Source organism: Ctenopharyngodon idella, chromosome 2 (genome assembly GCF_019924925.1).
Source record: "Ctenopharyngodon idella isolate HZGC_01 chromosome 2, HZGC01, whole genome shotgun sequence".
Classification (NCBI taxonomy): Eukaryota; Metazoa; Chordata; class Actinopteri; order Cypriniformes; family Xenocyprididae; genus Ctenopharyngodon; species Ctenopharyngodon idella.
Genome location: NC_067221.1, coordinates 24,061,833 through 24,079,866, shown reverse-complemented (window position 1 = coordinate 24,079,866; position 18,034 = coordinate 24,061,833). Strand labels below are relative to the sequence as shown.

Here is an 18,034-nt window from a genome sequence, read left to right as displayed (position 1 = left end):
CAGGCTCCCTTTCTTACCCCTTAAGGCAGAGCAGGAAAAACGGAACTTGGAAGGGTAACTTACATAAATCGAGCGCAGCGCAGCGTAAATCGCTCCAATCACTACCATTCTCCTATTAGACACGGGACATATATACGTGGCATTACTGCTCGGTAAGTATGCTCAAACTGCTCGCAACCCTCCCTCCCTCCCCGTTATAAGCATGAGCATATTACTGTGCACCTTCTGGTTGTCATCTTCTTTTGTTTCAGATCACTAAGGCTTTCAAGTCCCGGCTGGCATGAACCTCACTGCTGAGAGACACTCATCCTCATAACCAAGCTACAGTATAGACGTCCCACTGCCATATCTACACGATTACCATGTTTGCTTTTAAAGACATTACTAAGTGTCTATGTCTATGTATTTTCAAGCTGATGGTTCTGGGGGGTAAATGTTAAAGCTCTTGTATGTTCAATTAATCTTGGAGCAAGAACCCCCATAAGGAACCATACCGCCAAAGATAAATTGTGTTCAATAAACTCAAGTAACTTGTCAAAGTGGTCCTATCTGAACTACCTCTGTTTTGTTTACCTCCCTCTCCTTTAGTTGGAGCCTTAAGAAGGGATATCATTCCCTTTTGAGAGTGTGATCTCTAATAGAGTGCCTTTACTGTAGGTAGGGTATGAGCTGCTCTCCCACAGTTATCTGGCTCCCCTGCTGTCTCCTTTGGGTATAGAGCCTGGGTAGTGAGAATTATTAGAATTAGTAAGCAATGCTATACATATGCTATGCTAATGCTATGTTCCTTTCCTAAGTTAAAGTAGGGGTTGGCTCCCCCTTGGCTGAGCAGCATTAATAATAGTTAAAAATATTATTAAGGGTTGAAAGCATTTTAAGACATGCTCCCTGTCATTGCGCTGCTCTGACAATATCCTTTAGGGTACAGCAGGATAGACGAAATTGTAAATAATTTGATTCTGTCTGTTCCTCCCCAACAATGGTTGGGTCCTAAAATAGAACTTTATGCTCCCCTATAGTGGGTATCACTCAAAACTCTTGTCAACTTAGGCTTAGGGGTCCTGGCAAGTTAGGGCAGTTGGCCTATTGCCTCCTGGCTTGTTATAATAGCACTGGCTCAATTAGTGCTTGTAGGTCTCTAAGCAGGTCCCCGAGATGACTTGGACAGGGTTGAGCTCTCTCCCCTATGGCTCTAGGGTAGATAAGTAGAGCTTTAGCTCCCCTGCAGTTTCGTCTGGGGTTGAGTTGGGGTGGTAAGAGCCCTTCTGCTATACATTGTGTATTTTCATCTCCTTTTTTGATGAAGCGAGAACCTTTTCTCCCCCTGAGGAGTAGTGGTGAATCAAAGGTTGTAGTTGAGTACTCCCTTTGGACTAGCTACTCCCTGAGGGCTTTGTCAATATACTGACATAGCTAGCATCAGAACCTTGCTCTTGGGGCATTTAGGTTTTTACCTTCCCTGCAAGGGAGGGAGGAAAGTTATAAGGCCTGGACTTCCTTTGCAATAGAGCAATGAAGCTGAAAATTTCTCTTGCTATTTAGAGAAATTAAAGCTTAGGGAGTGGCTCCACTAAGCAATCTGATTGACCTTTAGAGTCAGGTTATTTTATGTCCACTATGGTTTACATACTCAGCCTAGTGAGGCAGGCACCTCCTCAGCATTGTGGCATGGGTATTTGTTCCCCATAGCTTCAACTCTAGACTCCACTTCAAAGTTACACTTTGAAAGGGGACGTCTCAGGTTACAACTGTAACCCTGGCTCCCTGTAAAGGGGAACGAGATGCGGCGTCTCGTTCCCCTTCTCAGGGAACCAGGGTTACTGTCATAACCTGAGATGTTTTGCCTACATTTATTTACCCTCATGTTGTTCCAGATTTGTATGCATTTCTTTGAAAAATATGTGAGTGATTTTTCATTATATTTTCATCAGCTGACATTATATACATGAAAACAGTTGAAACATTGTTCAAAATATCTTTGGAATTCCACAGAAGCATTAAAGTTATACAAATTTGGAAAGGCTAAGTAAATTATGACAGAATTAAACTATTTTTATATCTCCCTTTAAGGTGTCACATAACCATGTTAATCATCAGACCAGTGCATCTTGAGACCTAAAGACCAAGCTGTTTTCTCTAGATTCTCAGAGATGGACTATTCGGTTTTTATGGCATGGTCTAGTGGTTTAGTTAATGGATCAGCAGTTGGGCTGTAGAAGGATTTGATTTCGGGTGAGCTCCATTGCGGTCATGCCCTTGAGCTGGGTACTTCAGTTTATGTATTATGCCCTCCCTGTCACTCCATCACAATATCTACAGCAGGTCTTCACTATCCCTAAAACTCTCATTAGGTGATAGTGGTATTGTGAGGGACTAGATGCTGAAAAATAATGAACAAGCCTTTGAGATTTAATTGTTTTACAGAATCTCTGGCCTGCTTTTATGGACCAAGAAATCAAAGTGTTCCACTTTAACAGATGCAATAGGGTATTTACCATGATTACTTTATTAATTGTAGCATCTTCACAAAATTAAATACATGACTGTGCGTTGCTCCAAATCAAATTAAACTAAAACAAATTAAACTATCTTTACCTGACAAAGCTAATCAGGTTAGTTCACCTGATTAAAAAATAAATAAATAAATAAAAAAATAATGAAATTTGTTATCATTTAGTCAACTTCATGTCGTTCCAAACCCATAAGACTTTCATTCCTCTCAGACCGTAAACAAAAAATATTTCTAATATATTTCTAATCTCTATTCATTTTGTTCAAGTTCACGCAAACAACATTTTCAAGCTTCAAAAAGTGCATAGACACTGTAAAAGTAATCCATATCAAGCAGTTTAATCAAGTCTTCTGAAGCTATGATTACTTTATATTATGAACGGTTAATGTAGATTTTTATTAACATATAAACACTGATCAACATACATAGAGCTCATCAAATATGGTAAGCGGAAGCTCAAACATCTCATGAACACTAATGGACAATAGCTTGAAGCTTTAAATAATCTGATTTTAGAACATAATGCATTCGTTACCTGCACTTTCATATCCATTAATCTGGTTAATGGTTGAAAAAGTGGTGCATAATGTTGTGAAATTTTAGTTAATCCCAAGACTTTCGTCAGGTCAGTTACAGGCTTCATGATTAAAATTACAACACTACTTCTGTCCACTTCACTGATAAGAGAAAACCAATAAGAGGTAAAGTTGAATCTCAGAAACATTAATTGATTCCCTTGACATATGTAAACACTTGGGCTCTGTGGTGCTCTCAAAACACCAGTGGATGACAGAAGACATGGAAGAGGGCTTGGGGAAACGTTTTAAATGTCTTTATTTTTTGCAGTTTTGTAATTTATGTAGTGGCACAAAAATTACACACTTAAGCTTTAAGAGATGGCTTGTGGTTGTGGACCGTGTGAGCAGCCTGTTGGTAATGGAATGTCACATTCGACTATTTAAACCTATATATAAATATATCTTAAATTACTATTATTATTTAATATTATTATTTATTTTTGTATTTTTTATTTTTTTGCAGGTATTGTGTCTCTTATCTCCCTGGCCGTGCTATCATACGAACGCTACTGTACGATGGTGGGCTCCACAGAAGCTGATGCCACCAACTACAGGAAGGTGGCTAGTGGGGTGGTGATGTCCTGGGTTTACTCTTTAATCTGGACTTTGCCCCCTCTATTTGGTTGGAGCCGCTATGGCCCAGAAGGCCCTGGGACCACCTGCTCTGTAGACTGGACAACCAAGACAGCCAATAACATCTCTTACATCATTTGCCTCTTTATTTTTTGCCTGATTATCCCCTTCCTGGTCATTATCTTCTGCTATGGTAAGCTGCTGCATGCCCTTAAACAGGTGAGTGAAACAGTGTCCACTGTCATTGGTTTTCTGAAAACAGTTTTTCTACTAAACTTTTGCATTTGTCCTTAGTATTTCAGTATTTAATTAAGGTTAGGATGTTTGTCATTTAGCAGCTGCTTATAGTCCACCTGGGGTTATGTTCCTTGTGCAAGGGCACAATGCTGGTAGGGGATCTCAATAACTTTCCAGTTCTGGATGCCAGCCAAGATTCCTAAAGGAAAAGTTCACTCCAAAATGAAAAGTTTCATCTTTTTCAACATCCATCAAGCTCTGAAAAACCCAACACCATAACAATAACACAATAAAAGCACCATAAAAGTGGTCCATATGACATACAACTCTTCTAAAGTGGTTGAATGGCTTTGGATTCATTTTTGCATCAGTGCATTTTACGATTTCACTGGAATAGAAAGTGCTCAGATGAGAGATGAGAAATTATATGCAAATTGTGTGCGTGCCGACCACTGGCCCAAAGAGCTAAGGATAATAACTTCCTGATGCTTGCACGTGCTCTCAAGTGGCCAAGACCGCAAGTGTGGGTATTGAGACAGGACCTACTAGAAACTTCCAGTTAGGTGTGTTGGAGCAAGTTGAAGTTGAACTCTACAGGAAATTTGTCTTCCAAAAGCAGGATTGGAACCTGATTTAGATGGTCATAAAATAAATGTCATAATGAAATCATGGACACTCAAGTGAAAATCTCAGATGAAAATGCTTTATTTTACAATAAACCATCAATTTACAACTCCAGTCCTCTAGGGATCCACCACTCTGCATATTTTGTATGTCTTTATTTAAAGGGTTAGTTCACACAAAAATGACAATTCTGTAATTTATTACTCACCCTCATGTCATTCCACACCCGTAAGACCGTCACTCATCTTCGGAACACAAATTAAGATATTTTTGATTAAATCTGAGAGGTGTATGACTCCTCCATAGACAGCAATTTAACCACCAGAAAAGGTCCAGAAAGGTATTAAAGACCAGTGTTGGGGGTAACACATTACAAGTAACTTGAGTTACGTAATCAGATTACTTTTTCAAGTCACTTCAATTTACAACAAAATATCTAAGTTACTTTTTTTTTTAAATAAGTAACGCAAGTTACTTTTTCACATTTATTGACTGACAGCTCTCCTGTCTCCATGTTGAGAGAAATAAAGTACAAAGGCGTTGTGTGTAGAACTATTGTAGTTCTAGACTAAATGTGTGCATGCATTTACTCATCTCACTTGCACAAAAACATGCAGTATTCCTCAAAATGAATAAAAACAGTGAAATATTACAAAAACCTGTAATTAACTATATAAAATTACACAAATATACTTTATGTATTTAATCTCACTTTATTAACCAATGTTTTTGATGCTGACCTTCAATGATCTTCCATACTAATAAACAGAAATTACTTTAGATTAGATTTAGAAATAAGAGGACTCCCTTCTCCTGTATCCTATTCTTCTTTAATCCAGAATGGCAGCACAACTGAAAGGTTTGTTTGAGCTGCGCCCTCTAACGTACAGGTGTAAATATACTATTCCTTCAGCCTGAGGCTTTCATTTCACTTTTGGTGTAAAAGGGCCTATACATTTGCCAAAAATAAAACTTTTTGTTGTTATTAAAAAAACAAACAAGCAACCCCAGCCCAGGTAAGAAAAAGTAACACAAAAGTAATTTAACGCATTACTTTTCATTAGAGATGCACCGATGTATCGGCCAACAATCAGTATCGGTATCGGCCGATAAAAGCTATCATTATCACTATCTGCCATCGACCGATTGTTTAAAACAACCGATGATCAGGGCTGATTTTATCTTGTCAATCAAAAGGGGGTGGAAAAACATGTTCAGACTGTAACTCATACTGTTTGTGAAGAAAATCTCTCTTGTGTTGAATTTTGTTCTTTTTGACCCTATGAATCACCCGTAGTCCAAGCCAGGGTTGACAGGTGTGCGTTTTTTTGCTACATCAAACATTATTTGTAGCATCTCCTATCCAATAATAACAAAGAACTTTGTGCTTTGTTACTCTTGGTAAAAAACAAAGTCTCAGTTTTCAAATTCTCACATTTAAATTCATGGCGTTTTGACGCTCTTAGGGTGTACTCACATTAGGCGCTCTGAACCGAGCCTGAGCGCATTTGACCCCCAAAGCCCGGTTCATTTGACAAGTGTGATCGTTCCATTCCGTGCCCGGGCGCGGTTCGTTTAGCCGGCCCTGGCCTGCTTGGAAGAGGTGGGCCAGAGCGCGGTTCAGTTGGGCTCGAGCGCGGTTCGCATGCAGTGTGAGCGTTAACCGTGCCAGAGCACGGAAAAGTTATTCCTTTTGTGTGCGCTACTGTCATCATTATGATGGTAAACATCTTTATTACTGCTTTTATCAATTCATGTAATTAATTCGAGTGTATTTGGGTTATAACGGGTCTGATTCTCACCTTATTGATGAACAGGAATTGTAGTTTGCGAGTAAAGCTGCAAATTCCTCCATTAAAGTCAGCTGCCTTCGATATAATCCTCTGATACGTGCTATTGAAAATCGCTGTGCGGCAAAAATTATAAATAGCCTATATATTAAGCAGTATCTTAGCGAAAGTGCATTACTTCCTGTTTTCTTCCATTCAAAAAGTTGCATCGTATATTACGTAAGCATGCTCCGGCCTGGAACGTTAAGTGCAAGTGTGAGTGCAGGCCAGCGGGGGAGTGGGGAGGGGGGGGCAATCGTGCTCCATCTCGGTTCAAGGCAACCGTGCTTAGTGTGAGTACACCCTTAAATGTGACGTGACAGATTGCTGTATCGGAAGCAGCAGTGCGGAGCATGAATCTTTTCTTCCACATTAATACAAGTTACATCTTAATACATGAACATCAAAAGGTATGTTGAAAGACACAGTACAACTTACTGGAATGTATCATGTCTCATGTAATCACTTAATCTGTGTTTGAACTGCAGAAAGACATCAATAAAACAGCTTGTGAACAATGTCACATAACCTCGGGAATGTTTTCAAATGTTCACAGTTCCTTAGTTAGCTATAAAAAACACTTGAGAGGAGCTTATTTACTGTTAATTATATGTTTGAATAAATTTGCCATGAAGACAAGTGCTTATGAAAACTATGTGCAACTGAGTTGTATACAAACATTTCAGTTTTTATTTGAGTGTAATTATTATATCTGAAAATAAATAGCAGCTGAATATAATACCTCTGTTGTTAATTGTAACCTCTAATATTATAGTGTACCAAATGAGACGGTTCCCTGTATAGTTAGCAGCATTATTTGGGAGAGATATTTTTTTCCTTAAGAAAAATCAAACTGTTGGTATCGGCATCTGCCAATATCATTCTGAATAATCAGCTATTGGCTGCTCAGTATTGGCTGACGCTGTTCACGTGAGCAGCATGATGCATGCATGTAATGCTGACGCAGGAGCCGGCCAATACTGAGCTTCATAACATTAAGGTTGAACCACTGCAGTCACGTCAACTTTTTTTTAATGATGCTTTAGTACCTTTCTGGATCTTGAAAATGGTGGTTAAATTGCTGTCTATGGAGGAGTCAAATACCTTTTAATTTGTGTTCCGAAGATGAAAGATGGTCTTACGGGTGTGGAACGACATAAGGGTAAGTAATTTGACAGAATTTTCATTTTTAGGTAAACTAACCCTTTAACACACCTGATTCAGCTCGATAGAAAAGAGCAGAGCGGAGTTGAGAACCACTGCAATAAACCAAGAAGTGCAGAAACATTTAATTGTGTTTGTCTTATGAATTTACAGACTTTATGTATGAGGAGATACTTGGAATAAGTTGCCTCCTAGGAAACAAATCATTTTCACTGAGAGGGGTGGGTGGAATTTAGAGTTAGAAAACTTATGAATGTGAACTTATGAAGTAAGTTGAGTGTATGTCTGAGAACAGTAGATCAGCCTGAAAGAAATTTTTGTCTTTTATGTTTTTGTGTATTTACTCTGGATAAAAATTTGTTTTCAAGCCATCCCACAAGTTTACTTATGCACCTGGAAAAGTCGAAGGTAAACTCACAATATCTTTTTTTCAGTCCCTCTGTTTTTCTCTTGCTCTTTTTCTGCACTCAATAGTAGTCACTTTGTAGATTCTTTTAAATGGCCTGTCCTGGTTAATGAAAGCTTCTGTAGCTATTAGCATTCACTTTACCATTGCATCATATTTGCTAGTGTTGTTCTTTCACAGATGAAGACGGTCTGACTTCACAAAGCACATGCATGAATAACAGATCAACATTCCTGCAGCTACAGGCAAAAATAGCACTCCTTGGTATTTTATCTATTTATTTTATTAATTTACATACGTCTGGACTCTGTAGACAAATGCTGCAGTGTCTTCCCTCATTGCAGAGAGCGTGCTAATAAAGCAAACTAGCTAATGGTGTTGGATTCACAATTTAATAAAGTGATCTTCATTTGACTGTATGATGCAGTGAGAGCAAAATCAATTAATCTGCTTTAAATTAGACAACAAATACTTTATGTGGCTTATCTCAGATGAATAATCAATTATGTTGAAGTTGGAAGTGGAAGAAGTCCAGAAGATAGGCTGAACTGAGTTATGAGCTCAGGATTACTGTTGCCTCTGGGAATTAGATGCTCTGGATGACATTTTTCATAGTCATAAAATGAGACTATTTGCGAAACCCAGGGGACATAATGTCATTAGTAAGTTTCGTGAAGTTGGTTGAATATTAAATAAGTTTGCATGCTACTTTTTTGTTTGTATGTGTAAGCTGTTGAAGTTAAGTTCACAGTAAGTGTTGACATGAACTCATTATTTAATTAGAGAGGTCAGCTGGCTGCTGTTAATGTTGTGCCCAGAAACCCAAGTAGACAAACTATTTGTAGGTTCTCTCTCTTGATTTCTTTCTCTCCCTTTCTTTGTTTTCTTAAGGGTCAAATGTGGCTTCTCTTCAGCTTTATATATTTTTACAGCTTTTTATATTTTAAATGATGAATATTTTAGCAGATGGAAGAACTCTCAGCTATGCATTGTTGCTTCTTATAGGCAATTGAAATGCAAACTCTAAATCAGTGATCATATAAAACCCTTCAACCTGCGTTTTTATTTATTTATTTATTTTTTTTTATTTTTTTTTGTTCAAATCAGATTTTTAGACTGTTAAAACTACAAATTATATCTGGCCAGTTCTGATTTTTATTTCTGTTTTGACTCCATTCATTATCATGATTTCGTGACAAGCTTACTTATGTTCACCGTGCGTTAGACATTCACAATGGACGTTTTGTCATTGAATATGTTTCTCATGAGGAAAGGACCCAAATGCCAAATCTGAATATATTTGTCAAAGACAGTATCTTAAAGGCCGAACCCACTAAGCCAACGGTCGGCCATCGGGCAGTTTTTGTTTGTCGGCCGACTAAGTTTTCTCAGTGTTTTCCGCACCGTCGGCTGAATTTGGTCCTCGTCGACTTTTTTCGGCCGATTCAAAATGTTGAATCGGCGTCGGAGCTCGTCGGTCCGTCGGGCCATCTGATCATTCTGATTGGCCGTTCAGCTACTGCCACCTGCTGGTACGGAAATGCATTTCATCTTGCGCAGGCACAGAATGACGTGCTACTTGGCCGTCGGGTGTCGAGCGTCGGTTTGGCGTGTCAGGGCAACTTTGGACACAGACACTGCCAACGTGAACCAACCCCACATTCTGCTTTCGTCGACACTAGTTCGTCGGCGTCGGCTTGGTGTGTTCCGGCCTTAAAAAAACAGGAAAGAGTGGCATGTACACTTCTTAAAATTACCATGAAATATTTTTTAATGGAATATTGCAGTATTTATTATACATTATTATTATTATTATTATTATCTATTTATTTTTGTATTTATGCATTTATTTATTTTTTTGAATGTGCCCTTGTAATCTTTAATCAAAAACATTAACATCCCTTACCCCGGCCTCACAATTACATCTCTTTCTATAACATGTATAGGGTACAACGGGGCTAAAGGTGCATCAGGGTAAAAGACGCATTTGACTTTATTCTGTTTTAAATCAATATGGCACAAAAATTCAGCTCAGCACTTTTCTTAAAGTTTCCCTGTGGTGAAAATCAAGTTTTTAATGTTGTTTATATGTCTATGTGGTGTTTTTAATATGCTTTAGGACAACCCATGTGCAAATTCATAAGTCAACACCATTGCCAAGTATTTTCTCTTTAAAACTGCAGTGATCTAAATAGAGTAGTCAAAAGTCGGTACTGAAATTTTAAAAATGTGACGCTTTGAGCGCTGTTGAGTGGATTCGTAAACAACCCTGATTGGCCATTGTGTTCACGGCTCATCGGATATGTATGTGATTGGCTTCAATGATCAACGCTGTAAATCGTAGTAAAAAGTCATCAATGACGCTCTTCACTGAGCGCTTGCACAGATACACACGGGAGCATTTGAAAGCAGGCGTCTGTCAGCAGACTGCTTTCAAACACTCCCGCTCGCGCTTTTAAAACACTTTCAAATTCAAACACTTCCGTGTGCTTTCAAACGCTGCCACGCATTGATCATTGAAGCCAATCACAGACGTATCCGATGAGCGTGTCAACACAATGGCCATTCAGAGGTATTTACGAATCCGCTCAACAGCGCTCAAGTGTCACATTTTTTTAAATATCAGTACCGATAGGTACCGAAGTCGGTACTTTTGACAACTCTAGATCTAAAGACAGTTTCAAAAACACGATGAATATTTATAGATCCGCGTATACTTAATGAGGCAAGGGTGTAGAGTTACATTCAAGCTATTTTAATGCATGAAATTGTTTAAAATAAGTAATTTTGTAACTTTCTCTTTTGTAATTTTGGTTTTTGCTGAAACCACAGCCACACGTGAGAAAGCTGCCGTCTCTCTCAACTTACTTGTCTAATAAGTCAAACATTCTGATGCATATGCAACAGATGCAACAAAAGAATCACCTTAGAGGGTTGCAAATTTTTTTAGAGTTACTGTGGACTACCTACTATAATTATAACTTAAGCACATAAGGCAACTTACACTCATTGGTGGCACCAGATGTTGGCGCCGCGAGACGGGATGATGAAGGCTGGGACGGGAGATAGTCAGTTCGGCCCCATTCACCAGTAACGGCAGATTATCAGTGAATTCCAGTTGTCTTCGATAAAAGTTTGTAAAACGATGTTCACTGCAGAGGCGGGTGTTGGTTTGATCCTCTGCTCTCATTCAAAGTAAAATTGATCCACCTCTTCTTGATATCATAATTTTTAGGAAATTTAAATAAGGAGACCGAGCTGTTTTGTAAATTATCGCAACCAGTAAAATGCATTTACGTGACTAAGACATAGCTAGCTAATAAACTGTAGGCTGTTGTAACTCTCGGTAATGACAGTACTCGTAATTGAGAGGAGGGGCCATACTCGGTGGCTCCAGTGCATCATCGAGCCCTGATTTCAGAAACAATTTAGAATTGTTTAGAAACAATTCTCTGAATTGCTCTTAATTGTTTAGAAACAATTTTCTGAATTGCCTTTACACGGACAACCGATTTTGACAGTGAAAATGCATGGGAATTTGGCTGATCCTTGACGTGATCACCGACAACAACGCAAAGTTGATTCTGTGCTAATTTCATCTAATATTTGATGTTTTTAAAAATGTTGTAGATTTTGTAGCAAATGAGAATCGATAAAACTATTGAATATATTTTGAGGCAAAGGTCTTGTTAATGTTTTTCGGTTTTGTTCAAGGTAATTGAAGGGTTAGCTCACCCAAAAATAAAAATTCTGTCATTATTTACTCACCCTCAAGTCGTTCCACACCCGTAAGACCTTCTTTCATCTTCAGAACACAAATTAAGTTATTTTTGATGAAATCCGAGTAGTTTTTTTTATCCCCCATAGACAGCAATTCAACCACCACTTTCAAGGTCCAGAAAGGTACTAAAGACCGTTAAAATAGTCAATGTGACTGCAGTTGTTCCGATGCTTGCATGCCCATAGTAGGTGCCTTCGACGGTGGACAGGGGGTCATCATAGGCACTCTGATTAATTGGTCTGCGGCTATGCAGCCCAAGACACAGCATGGGCAATGCACTGTGTTGTGACGCATTCTTCTCATAACCATCATTACAATTTTGTGTGACTTGTGCCACAGTAGACCTTCTGTTGTCTCGGACCAGATGGGATAGCCTTCAGGGTGCCCAACAACACCCTGTTGTCCCTCATCGGACCAATGTTGGTAAATTCTTATCACGGCTGACTGTGAGCAACCCACAAGCCTTGCTGTTTCAGAGATACTTTGACCCAGTCGCCTTGCCATAACAAATTGGCCCTTGTCAAAGTCACTCAGATCTTTATCCCTGCCCTTTCTCCTGCATCCAACACATTGATTGCAATAACCGATTATTTGTTTATCATCTAATCTACTCAGACCCTAATATGTGGTCTTGTTAGGAGATGATCAATGGTATTCGCTTCACCTGTGACTGGTCATAATGTTTTGGCTCATCAGTGTATGTTAAGCTTTGCCTAAGTGTCATTTATAGCATCTAATCTACATTTTTTGGTATGGTAAATATTTACTTTTCATCAAGTTTTCTAGAGAAGTTGAATGACTATGATGAAGTTTCATGCTACTTGTACTGTATAATATTTACAACTTAATTCAGTTCTGTCATATGTTCTCTGTTTTGACTCTTGTTTTGACATCTCAATCACTGTTTTCATGCATATTTTACACTGGTCATAACAGAGTTATGATCTAGCAGCTGTTTAAGCATGCTTTTTAAACCATCAACTTGACATTTTCGACAGCAAAAGGAAAATTACCCCATAATATACTCACCCTCAAGCCATCCTAGGTACACAATGACACGACGTACTACGGGTTATAACTTAGGACATAGCGTAGTACATCATGGCGTAGAGTAGAATGTGTACTATGTCACGGAAGTTAATGCTTTTTGGACGTAAGTCGAATGTGTATGGCTGTCGTGCCAGAAACTCGTTATTTTACTTTACAAAGTTTTAAATAAGGATATGTTTTACACAAATGCATTGATTCGCTTCACAAGGCCTTTATTTACCCTCCGGAGCCATGTGGAGTACGTTTCATGATCGATGGATGCACTTTTTTGGACTTCAAAAACTGATCCTACAATCTCTCCCACTATAAAGCTTGAACGAGCCAATATATAGCCAGATTGTGTTTGGCTGAAAGAAGAAAGTCATATACATCTAGGATGGCTTGAGGGCTTTATTAGACAACAGTAGTACAGCAGTAACAAATCCAGGAATCGGGCAGAGAGTCAGGGCAGGCAGCAAGCAAAACACAAACGATAAACAGGCAAGGGGTCGAGGCAGGCAGCAGAAATCAGAATCCAGATCAACAGTCCAAGTCAATGCACAGGCAGGTGGAAAGGTAGTAAACGCTCAGAAATGACAACCGGGGCTAATCAAGACTTCACACAGAAGTGCAACTGAGAGTGTCTTTTATGTGAGAGTGAGTGGATGTGTAATTGACGGCAGGTGCAATGTAATCAGTCCCAGGTATGAGGGTTGATGGGAAATTGAGTCTAAATGAAGTTAATACTCGGGTGAAGGCTCCCTCTGGCGGTGCGAGAGATATGGTGCGGGAGACTTGTTTGTAACAGTGTAACCACAATTTAATTTTGAATTTGACTAAATCACTTTAATTGGTGTCCTGGAAAAATCCCACCTGTCTCTATGACAGTCCATAGCACTGTAAAGAGCAAAATAGAGTCAGGATGTGTTTGGATTTGCTGACATCTAACATCGGCTAACATCTTCGGAGAGCAAAGTAAAGGTGGTTGAAGCTAGCAAAATGGATGAAATCACCTAAAGCACTTTTAATATCAGCAGAAAGCTCTTGATAGATGATTGCTCTCATGATCTCACATGAAAAGGTCAGTGAAGTGTGTCACAGTGTGACAGCTGTCAAAGCAAATTCGATGATCATTGTTTGATTCATAAGGGCCACTTGTTGTATAAGTTGTACGTTTGTATAACAAGAGAATGCAAGAATCTCCTATGTCCATCATGCTGCTCACCATAATGTGACAGTAAAATGCTCAGAAAACCTGGGACGCTACCAATATCAGTTTCCCAAATCACTTGTTTTATAGTACACAACGCTATTAGGTGTGCCATAACACCTAGCCTGAAGGCATGTGTCAGAACATGGGGGTCTGGAGACACTTGCTTGTCAGAAGACGCTGGGGATGTGTAGATATAATTTCTAATTAAAAAATGTTTCCTCACCAGTCTGGGGAGCATCACCAACATGGCTTGCATTGGTGTGATTCAGCAGAACTTTGAGACAGCACAGTGTAGGACATGACAGAACTAAGAGTTTGGCCTCAGGTGCTGAATGTGTTCGTGGGCCTACAGAGACATTGGACGGACCGGTTTGGAAATTATCAGTCTTGCTGCAGCTGTGTGGAGGTTACATTTTGGGCAGCTCATTGCCTTAGGCGCAGGCTCCTCGCACACAGATACAAATCCACACGTGTTTTTACAGCCTGAAGACTAACACTCCAACCTACAGGGGAGAAAAAAAAAAAAGCTGTGTGCAAAGAGAAAAGGAAACAAGTGCTCCTGCTGGTAATTCTCTACTGAAAAACTCTACAAGGATTTTCATGATGTGATTTTGATTGGATTTAATTAGGTATGAGCTACAGCTAATGTTACAGCAGTTCTAAGTGTGACCATGTAATTGATGTTTGTAAGCTCAGGAAGTGGCTTTCTTAAGCTTCCCTTACATAAGGTTAAGTTCACTCTGATTAGCAAAAGCAGCTTGTAATTAGCCTCCTCTGAAACTCAGGTTACTTAGCATTTTGTGGATTGTATGTTGAGCTTAAACCTACTATAATTTGCAGTGAAGTGCAGTATGTGTACGTGTTTATTATTCATGCCTGGGGAACATATTATCCTTGTATAAGTATAAATTTTACCTGGCAGATTGCCTGCACCAGGTATCATTAGCAAGCCATGAGTATGCGTGAGTATCCCACTTATTTTTTTCCCCTTCCTGGCTGTGAGTAGCATATATAATCTCATTATAATAAGGGTTCTAATCTATCTAAGGGTATATTATGTCATAGTATGTTAAATAGTCTGTATGTTAGATATGCATAAACAATTAAGACATTATTTTATATTATTAAGGCTAATAAAGTTGTATTTGGGTCAATGACAAATAAGAATGTCATCAATAAATAAAAGGAAAAATAGTTTTATATGGTTTTGAAAACTTTTATACCATTTTTTTTAAAAGAAAATGTTTAAATTGAATGCCATGTAGTGTAACCATGAAAATAATAGCAAATTTTCTTTACTCTTTGAATACACGTGTCTAAATCTTATACTTTAAAACAATTAAAAGATTTTATTTATTTATTTATTTTATTTTTTTCCACAAATACAATTAATTAATAAATATAAAGTTTTTAGGAAGTCATAACATAACATTTTACAACCTAAAAAGCAGAACTTTTTTTTTTTTTCTTCTTTTTTATACATGATGCTTTTTTTTAACTCTCATAATGCATTCAAAATCTGCATTTGATTTATAATAACTTAATATTTTTCAACTAAAATCAATTTGTATTTGTTAAGAATGCACCGGCGGATTGAAGCCAAAAGTGACAAGGGAAACCGCTGAGTAAGTTTTGAGGATGAATTACTGGTGCCACACAATGAAAGTCCCACAATACATGTGCAATAAAAAATAAATAAAACAAAACAAAAGCACAATATTTACATTATTTAACAAGAACAGCTAAATCCAAAGATCTGGGGCCGTATTCACAAAACATTTTATCTCACCACTAAGAGTTCTCCTAAATGGCAGTAAAAGTTCTTAGCTAAGAGTTTTCTCTTAAAACCTGTTCACAAAGCTGCTGAGACCAACTTTTACTAAGGAATAGAGAGAAATTTTAAGCTAAGAGAAAGGGCGGGGTTGACCTCGTTGCTATGGACTATGACCACAGTGATTGGCTGATGGGGAGGAGTCTTAATCATAGAAATATTGTAGAATGAGGTATCATGTTGCCATATATAAAACTAATTGAGATATGGATAACATTAAACTAGTATATGTTCAGCTAATTGTCTGCCTCTTACATGTTTGCACCTCAAGAGATTGCAGAATTCAAGTGACAAATTATGTTTTATAAACAAAGTTTTGGAGGAGCACATTCAAACGTTCTATCTAATCAGCTTGAGTGGAGGTATATATACACAGACGAGAGCTGACTCACATAGTTACCTTGACAGTTTTCTGCATCCCTCCGCCAACCCGTTCCTCATTCTCGGCTGGCTGGGGAAACGTGGAGAACTCTGGATTTGGGCAAAATTCCGAGCTCGGAGCCCTCAATCCCCTTGGACAGCACGCCACTTATTATATATATATATTTTTTTACTCTATTCGATCATTTATAAGTGTGAACTAGTGAAAACAACTGCCACAGGTAATCAGGCATTATTATTTATTTATTTATTTATTAAAGATTTATTTTTGGCGTTTTATCGTAGATTCCAATCTATAAATCAAAATTGCATTTATGAAGAAAAGGCTCAGCACCCAAGGCTCTATCGCTATTGCCTCAATGGTGTACAGTGTCTTTGGGCGGATTAGCACCAACAATCATTTTAGGACTGTTTTTGATTTTGTCTTAGTGACTTACTGTAGGAGTCCTCTTGACTACTCCTAGCATTTCACAGATTTAGGAGCTAGTTTTAGCGCTAAAATGCTTTGTGAAATACTCTCAGAGCAAATATTTAGGAGTCCTAAAATTAGGACTGGCACGCCTATTATTTTTAAGAGTTTCTCCTAAATCGGCAAGTTAGGAGCTACTTTTAGCCTTAAGATGTTTTGTGAATACGGCCCCTGATCTGCATACGGTAGCTCAAACACCACGTACTACAAACAGCACTTGAGTTCTATCACCCTGTACTGTGTTTCTGGAGCCATTTTATAGGCTTGACTCCTCCCCCTGGACCATACCACTCTAAAGGCAAGTTTACTTCACATAATCACATATATATAATAATAAAATAAATAAACATACATACAATAATTTGAATCTGCATTTCTATAACACAGCACATAAATAACAAAAACAAATAATTCAAATAAAAATAAATATTTTTACAGATATGACAGATGGAACCTTCAGTGATGTCACATGCTGCTAATATGGTGCAAATATATTGTATAAAAGAACCGGATTTTTAACTGTACCAGTTTGGTAAATGACTCTTTAAAAGTGGTAAGTGTATTTATAACATGGCACTGTTTTTAATAAATGAAATGGACCAGATGAACATGGTGATGTGATTATTTCTGTTAGTAATGAAAAGATAAACAATTCTGTTATGATACAATATATGCTGATGTTGCAGCTGCTGACTCACATACTGTACTTATGCTGCATTCCAGACGAGGTTAAATGTGGGAATATCCCAAATTAAATGTCCCACTTCAGACCTCAGTGAGTTCCAGGCAATCAGATGTTGACCACATGATGTTGCCACAACACAAATATGGCAAAACAAAATATAAATAACATAAAATCGCTTTAAAAACAGCTGACGAAAAGCAAAAACACAGGCAATATCACATAAACATAATGTCTAATGTTAAAATTTGTTTTTACGCTTTTGCTCATTGGAAGCAGGACTTGCTGAAATCTTGGGTGATGTCAAATGATGCATCTTGTTGAGGTTGATCGATGTACCCCGAGTTCATAGGTCGAATGTTTGACTTTGAGTGGCATTCCAGATGTTATTTCCAAGAACAAGGTAGGAAAAATCCAAATTCCGAGCTGTCTGGAATGCAGCATTAGACACATAAGACACGTAAACCACTTAACTGTGCATAGACTTAATATATAGGACATAATACTGTTATTGTAGGGACGTACATCTTCATGCCTCTAAACATGACGTGGAACATAATGAACTTTGATTGGTTGCTTTACATGTCAGTCAGATGGCTTCTGGGTGGTCCTTAGCCAGTGAAAGCTGCTATGGAGTCCAGACCTTCTGCCGTCAGTCTGAGGGTCTGGCTACACAAACTATGTGTGTGTACTCAGACCTTGTGTAGTCACAGGCTTTTTCCATG

General features: G+C 38.3%; 1 protein-coding gene across 1 annotated transcript in view; it reads left to right on the top strand.

The window, feature by feature from the left end:
• Nucleotides 1-18,034, top strand: part of tmtopsa (teleost multiple tissue opsin a) — an 80,982-nt gene that overhangs the window by 15,209 nt on the left and 47,739 nt on the right. The window contains exon 2 of the mRNA XM_051878252.1: nt 3,554-3,882. Coding sequence (XP_051734212.1) covers nt 3,554-3,882 — 329 coding nt within the window. The remainder of the gene's footprint in view (nt 1-3,553; nt 3,883-18,034) is intronic.